The 7,780-nt window shown below is 41.1% G+C and overlaps 1 protein-coding gene across 1 annotated transcript; it reads left to right on the top strand.

Annotated features, from left to right (window-relative positions):
* Positions 1-1,468: 1,468 nt before the first annotated feature.
* Positions 1,469-4,692, top strand: LOC119578965 (alpha-2C adrenergic receptor-like). The gene has a single exon (XM_037926650.1). It carries the CDS (start codon positions 3,641-3,643, stop codon positions 4,325-4,327), a length of 687 nt encoding a protein of 228 aa, XP_037782578.1. The 5' UTR covers positions 1,469-3,640; the 3' UTR covers positions 4,328-4,692.
* The last annotated feature ends 3,088 nt before the right edge of the window (positions 4,693-7,780 follow it).

The raw sequence follows: 7,780 nt of genomic DNA on the forward strand, positions 1-7,780 counted from the left end.
ATATATACATATATAGTGTATATATATATATATATATATATATATATATATATATATATATATATATATATATGTGTGTGTGTGTGTGTGTGTGTGTGTGTGTGTGTGTGTGTGTGTTATCTCTATATAAGCACAAAAAATATATAAACAATAAAAAATGTAGATGAATCACTGAGATCCTTCTCGAGCTAAGAAGGATCCCAGTATTAGCGAAGCCTTCCGGTCTTCGCTCGAAAGTCTGGTTCAGACGGAACCTTTACCTTAATCGAATCGAAATAGGCCTATCACACCTTTTACAGTAGAGAGAAAATCTTTTTAAAATCTGTTTACAACAAAATGCTAAGAGAGAAAACAAAAAAGATACGTGCAACAAATGGTGAAATAAACAGAAACATCAAAATATGGAGTCTATGCGTGTCTGCGTTTTGTTTATGTTGATTTTTGACATGTATGTGGGTTCGAACTTATCCGGATTTGAAAATTGTTAGAATACATATTAATCGTTTTTTTTTTCTTCTTTTCTCGTTCTTCTTTTCTCCCTTGTCTCTGTTCGTCTCCCTTTTTCCATTTCGTTTCTCCTTTCCTCTTTTTACTGTATCTCTCTCGCTTTTCAGTGTTTTCTTTTCTTATCTCTTTACCTCTCTCGTCTCTTCTCTCTCTCTCTCTCTCTCACTCACTCTCACTTTCTCTCTCTCTCTCTCTCTATCTCGCATGTTCTCTCTTTTCCTCCCCTTGACTCTATTTTCTTTCTATCCTTACGTCCATCTTTAGAAAACCTTCCTCCTCCTTCCCCTTTTCTCATATTCATATCTTCTTTTCTTCCAATTCTTTCCTAAAACTTTTCTTTTCTCTTTCATTTTTCTTTCCCTCTCTTTCATTTTATCTTCCATCCTCTCTCTCTCTTTCTCTCTCTCTCTCATTCTAGCTTCCATTCACTCTCTCCCTCTCATTCTCTCTCTTTCTCTCTCTCATTCTCTCTCTCATTCTCTCTCTCTCTTTCATTCTCTCGTTCTTTCGTTCGCTCTTCTCCCTTTCGCCGCTTCGCCCGTCGGTAGCACAAAGTCGCTCGGATCTTGACTCAAATTCTGCGTTTGTTTAGGTGGGAGGCAGCCAACTGTGGTGGAGCGTTTGGGTGGGCGGAAGGAGAAGAGAGAGAGAGAGAGAGAGAGAGAGAGAGAGAGAGAGAGAGAGAGAGAGAGAGAGAGAGAGAGAGAGAGAGAGAGAGAGAGAGAAAGAGAGAGAGAGAGAGGATGTGGGACATACAGAGACGGTAGAGGTGAGAGAGAGGGCTAGGGGTAGTGAGAAGGGGAGCGGGGAGAGGAGGGAAGGGAGTAGTTCGGTCGGAAAGTGGGGAACTAGGAGAGAAGAGGAGTGAGGAAGGGGGGAAGAAGACATAAAAGAAGAAGAAGCAGAAGAAAGAGGGAAAGGGGTAGAAAGCAAGGGGAGAATGAAGAGGGGGTGGCGAGGGAGGAGAGGGAGGGAGGGGAGGAAGGAGGGTATGTCACGGCGTGCGCGATCTGTTGCTCCCGCCCCTCCACGTAGCCAGTCACGGCAGCGCAGTCGGAGAGGGAGGACGCACCTCATTCCGCTCTCACCTCAGTCCCACCTCGACTCGTTATCTCAGAGCTCCTTCTCCCCGCCCGTTGTGCCGTCGCCACCTCGTGCTCGCTCCTTCCCTCTTCGTGCTCGGCCCTCTGCCCCACGGCGCCTGTGTTGTTCGCGAGAAGCTGTCTCCCTCCTCCCCCCGCCCGCACGCCCCACGGAAGAACACGACCGAAAAGCCTTCCTACCTCGTTGCCTTGTTGTTGTGGTGACCGTTCGAGAACTCCCGTACAGATATTTTTTGATTTCATACATTAGCATTCCTTTAATTTATTTTCTTTCCTTATTTTTTTTCATACCCTTATTTTCCGTTATTCTTTTGTTTTGTTTTTAACCCCGGACGAACCAGCCATTTCTTTTCGCGTTTGGAAACACTCTGACGACCGCCATGAGGGTCTTCGAAAAGGCGTTGCATGATGCGTTCCGTGTAGTCAGAGGACGAGACCGAGTGCCAAGATGAGTTCGATGCAGTTCTGTTGAATCGCGATGGACTAAACTGCCAAAAGGGAGAAAATATAGACAAGCTCTTTCCGTTCACCCACAAAAAAGGACTTACAAATTGTTTGGAAAAACAGAAGGAATAAGATAATTTCTCCGCTGAAGGATCTTCCACACAGGATGGAACCCGCAAGAAGTATGCAGAACAGTCAAAGTGATCGGCCGTCATTGTTCGTGAAAACATAAACCTGAAAGGAATATCCGATTGTTCTTGCACCATTCGAATTTCTCATTTTGAATCATTATTTTGTATTATCATTGATATTCTGTATATATCTATTTTTCTCATTCAATTCGGGAATTTATTTATATGCTAATGATGTGCATATTTCGGACCAAGTTCGAAGAAACGTCTCCTCATCCCACGGCTGCGACGGAGAATTCGAAAGACGAAGGCTAAGTGTTCCAACTTCTCGCCGTGCTTTCGAGAGCGACGCCACGGGACCAACGCCGCTGAGATTCGGTGGAAAACAGAATTCGCTGAGGCTCTGATCTCTCCGTTAAGAGCGTCGCGAGAAATCGTGCGGGGAGAGAGAGAGAAGAAAAGAAAGAAATAAGGTGACAATATACTTACTTTTTTTTTTTTATTCTCGAGACGAGGAAATAAGGACGAAGACTTCGGGCAGTGTCTGTGGTTTAGTACCTGCTTTTGTGAGAGTGGGTCCCGGCCGGTCTCACGTCCACGACCTGATACGACCTGTTTCACCTCGGCAAACTCCTCTCGAACGACTTCCGTTGCCGCCGCCGCCGCCGGTGGTGGTGCTGGAGGTGGAGAGGCAGCGGTCGTGGATCTTGCTGCTGGAGCCGTGGGAAATTAATGACCAGCGTGGGAACTCGGGCGTCTGGCTGAGGAGAGCGTGCAACCCCAGGAAGCAGAAAGGAATATACACAGAGGAAAAGCGGGAGAGAGTAAGCAAAAACAAAAAACAACATTACTCGGGTGTAGACAGTAACTTCAAAAATAAATAGCAATATAAAGAAGAAAAAAGTCTTGCCCTCGTGTTCGCACCAGACTCCGTGCTTCCGGGAGAAGAGACGAAAAAAAGATAAAGAAAGACAGAAAAAGAACTAGAAAGTGATCTCCAGTGTCTTGCTGCAGTTTCTTTGATTTCCACTTTTCTTGTACGATGTAGATCCTGAGAACCTCGAACTCAGCAGGACACTGACGTCTGTTCCTGGCCGAGACGAGGTTGTTACATGAAAATTTGCAATAATATCTTGGATATTCATTGGAAACAGACAATAGAAATCGGTGAGGACAGGGAAATTTGTATGTTTCTATGCGTGTAGCTGGCAGTTCATATTTTGCAAAGAAAAAAAAAGGGTGGAAAATATGTGAAATCTTATTCACGAACTTGAATTTCCTATTTGGAGTCCCAGGATCCAAGCTGACCGTCTGTCCAAGAAGTTCCATGGTATTTCTTATCAGATAGGCCATCTGAACTTCCTTTCATCTCTGTTGAAGGAACGGGAAAATACCCGATATTACTCTCATGAGTTTTTTCATTTCATAGTACTGCCCGGTGCCTCTGTGGCCATCATGGAACCTGCGTCCAATTTCACCGGCGCAGGAGTGGACGACTCCTCCAGCATCCTTGAGTACATCGAGGCTCTGGACCAGGAGCTGGAGGGCTTCGCCGGGAACAATTCCTTGGGCCTCTACAACGACACGTTCAATGGCACATTCTGGGTGTATCCGTGGGGGGCGTCCATGTACCCCTCGGGATACAGCACCCTGGAAATCGTCATCATTACAGTTATCATCACCGTGGCCATGATCGTGGTAGTGGTCGGGAACATGTTGGTCATCATCGCCATCGCCACGGAGAAGGCGCTCAAAAACATCACAAACTGGTTTATCGCCTCCCTGGCCGTGTCGGACTTCCTGCTCGGCCTGGTGATCATGCCCTTCAGCCTGGCCAACCTCCTCATGGGCTACTGGATGTTCGGCGACCTGTGGTGCGAGCTCCACGCGGCCATTGACGTCCTCCTCTCAACCGCGTCCATCAACAACATCTGCCTCATTTCCCTGGACAGGTATTGGAGCATCACCCACGCCGTCGCCTACCTGAAGAAGCGGACACCGGAAAGGGCGGCCATCATGATCGTGGCCGTGTGGCTCTTCTCTGGCCTCGTGTCCATCCCGCCCTTGCTTGGATGGAAAGAGGTGCGGGCGCCCGAGGACTTCCCCAAATGCACGGTGAGTACCCGCGTTTCGTTCACGTAAGAATCGGCCATAGAGCTTGTCCTTCTGTGTCACACCTTGCCTCCAACAGAACTTTCTCTCGAGCTTTCAGATAGGCCTTTCATCCGCACGTAGAGTACTTTGTGCAAACGCCAAATTCGTTATCATGTATTCTGTTGTTCCCAGATAAGGGGGCTGGGTATTTGGAAGAATATGCACTACCTTCATCAGTCATTTTTCCCCTAATGTGTACAGATGTTCCTGTTTGTATCATGTAACTTGTTTACTAAAAGTACTATTCTGAATATATGTCTGCAGAATCGTTTGAATATCCTTATTTCCCCTCCGGTACATTAACGTGTTTCGGCCTTTTTACGATGGAGAAAGTAGACAAAACAGAAAAGGGCAGATAGTTAAAGGATGATAAATAAAAGAATAAGAAAAAGGGAGGAAGAACAGGGAAGACAAGGGAAGGGAAAGGAGAGAGAAAGAAAGAAAGAAAGAAAACACGATTTCTCACACGTTTCAACACACTTGAAGCTGATAAAAACGCTCGGTTTATACAGTATCTGGAGACTTAGGTAGATGCTCACCTTATCACAGAGAATCATGAGTCCGAAATAACTGTCTAACATAATCAGCTGTAACACATGTGCCAGAACATCTTTTTATGCGAGTTTTACAGGTCTTGGTCGTGTGGAGTCTGGCGGAATAAGGAGGTGTTGGATTAATAGAATCAGTTCTCTTTTACAAAAATAATATTCCATTCTTAATTTGTCGTTGTAATATATATATATATATATATATATATATATATATATATATATATATATATATATATATTATATACATATATATTATAATACACAAAATATTGATCATTGCAGTGGTAAATAATATAATAAATCATGGTGATAATATCAGTAATATTGAAAAATAATACAGCATGAATAAGTATAATAGTGATAAATATGATAATCATGGGAATGAAATCAACGATTCTATGATAATAATAATATAAAGAAATAATATAATGAATTGTGACGTTGATAAGTGATGATAATAGACAACAGTAATAATGACTGCATTAAATTAAAATCATATAAATAATAACGGTAATGATATATTCATATTAATTGATGGCAATATAAATTATAGCAAAAGTGATGTTATGAAAATAATAATAATAATGATAACAACAACAATAATAATAAAATAATAATATAACAGTAAAGATGATAATGATAATAAAGATAATGCTACTACTACTATTGAGAATGACAATAAAGATAATAATGATAACAACTATGATAATTGCCATTCAGTTGTGATTGATAATTAAAATGATTATAATTGCACAATAATGATAATTATGATAATTGTAATTATGATATCAATAATGGTAATCATAATTATAATGATAATGATAATAATAATAACAGTAACAATAGCAATAATAATAATAACAATAACAATAATGATAATAACACCAATAATAATAATGATGATGATAATGATGATGGTGATAATAATAATAATGACAGTATCGATAATGATAATTATTCAGAAAATACGAAAACTGGTACATGCTGTAATGATGATAATCATAAAAGATCATACTGAAATAGTTGGACTACTGATGACAAACAAGTAAGCAGGATAATGAACATGTTGACGTTTATAATAGAATTGATATGACAATGATGGTCATAGTAATGATGATAACAGAGTAACGGTAAAGTGATGATGGTGATAATGATAGTCGCTAATATGAAAACCAATTTGGTAGTTGTAGGTCTTGTTAATAGTGAGGTCAATGAATAAAGATAAAGAGAACCAACCTATAAAGTAATGATATATATAATATAATAGATAATGGTCATGAAAAAGGATAATGGCAATAATAATGAGAGTGGCGATAACAGAAATGAGTGTATTTCATTAATAATGATTACAATAAAGAAAATGAGGAAGTTTGCAATAATGTGGATAATGATTATGATAATGATTGTGATAATAGGACGAGTAAGACTATATTTACATTTTGTTTCCTGGACAATCAAACTAACATTAGAATTACTATTGTTTCCTGCAAATGGTCCAGCAGGAGAACATAAGGTATGGAATTTTGACACCACAATTACAGATAATTGAAGACTGATTGTATCTGTGGTACTCAATTCTCAGGCGAAATTGGCTTTGGCTCAAATGTTTTCAGTGTTGAATACCTTGTTGGCTATATGAATTCACTCTTGTTTGTGTTGTGTTTTAGACACGCACACACAAAACACACACACACACACCACACACACACACACACACACACACACACACACACACACACACACACACACACACACACACACACACACACACACACACACACACACACATATCACTCCCTGTGCACAAAGAGTGCCCGTGGTTAACTTTCACTGACTGCAAGTCATGAACTAAAGTCGCCAAGCATGGCAGATGAAAACGCAACCACTGAACCACACAGCACAGCATGCATAGATAGGTGGGCAGATGGGTAGATAAACTGATATTTATATAAATAGTCTATATATACAGTATATATTCACAAATAAACACATACATTCATAAAGTATATATAGCCACACACACATACTTTGCAACGGAGGGACAGTTTGGGCCCGGGGAAGCCACCGCCCAGCTGCCGCCCTCGACTCACTGACCGCGTTCGGAGAGTTCGCGGCTCGCAAGGCTCCGCGCGACGTTACGTGGTGGTCCAGTGGAAAGTAAGAACTTCGATTATCTGACTATTTTGTGAATTTGTTGCTAATTTGTTTCCTTTGCTAGTTCTGCGGATCTTTCGCTGAGTGTATTTTCATTTAAATCCTTGGCATCTGATTCGCGTTCTATAAATGGCCTAAATTGCCTTGCCATGCACGAGTCTACACGAACTGTGGAATATGAGAATTGACAATATTTCATATGGATTTCAACTGGTCCAGGTGATGAAATATAATTCAAAGGTGTCCTGAGTAAAAGTTTTCTCTGCAAGCCCACACTTTTGCGTAATTAAATATTCATACGATAAGCCTACTGCAAATATTAACAATCTCTCCCCCTTTCTCAGTCACGCAAGCACAATCACAAACACTTCCTTTCTTCCGCACGCACGTATGCGCCTCCACCCCCCACCCCCCTCCTCTCTCGCTCACTCCCTTACTCAATCGAACCTAATGTAGATTCAAGTGCTAATGCTATGTATTCACCTCGAGTACTATAAACGCTAACACCTGTTACACACATACTAATACTTGTACACATTTTATTGAATAAGCTCATCAAAATTAAAAGAATACTTTGTGTCATCTATATTTCATAATTCTTACGAAGACGTGATTAAGAAAGGATTAATTCCGTGGTAGTTCAGTAGTATTCGTTCAGTTTGTGGGTGTGACACTAATTTTTAGTATTAGAAGGAAATATCATTTCTCTTAGTCTCCTTGATCTCATGCGTCGTGG

Source organism: Penaeus monodon, chromosome 11, assembly GCF_015228065.2.
Source record: "Penaeus monodon isolate SGIC_2016 chromosome 11, NSTDA_Pmon_1, whole genome shotgun sequence".
Lineage (NCBI taxonomy): Eukaryota > Metazoa > Arthropoda > Malacostraca > Decapoda > Penaeidae > Penaeus > Penaeus monodon.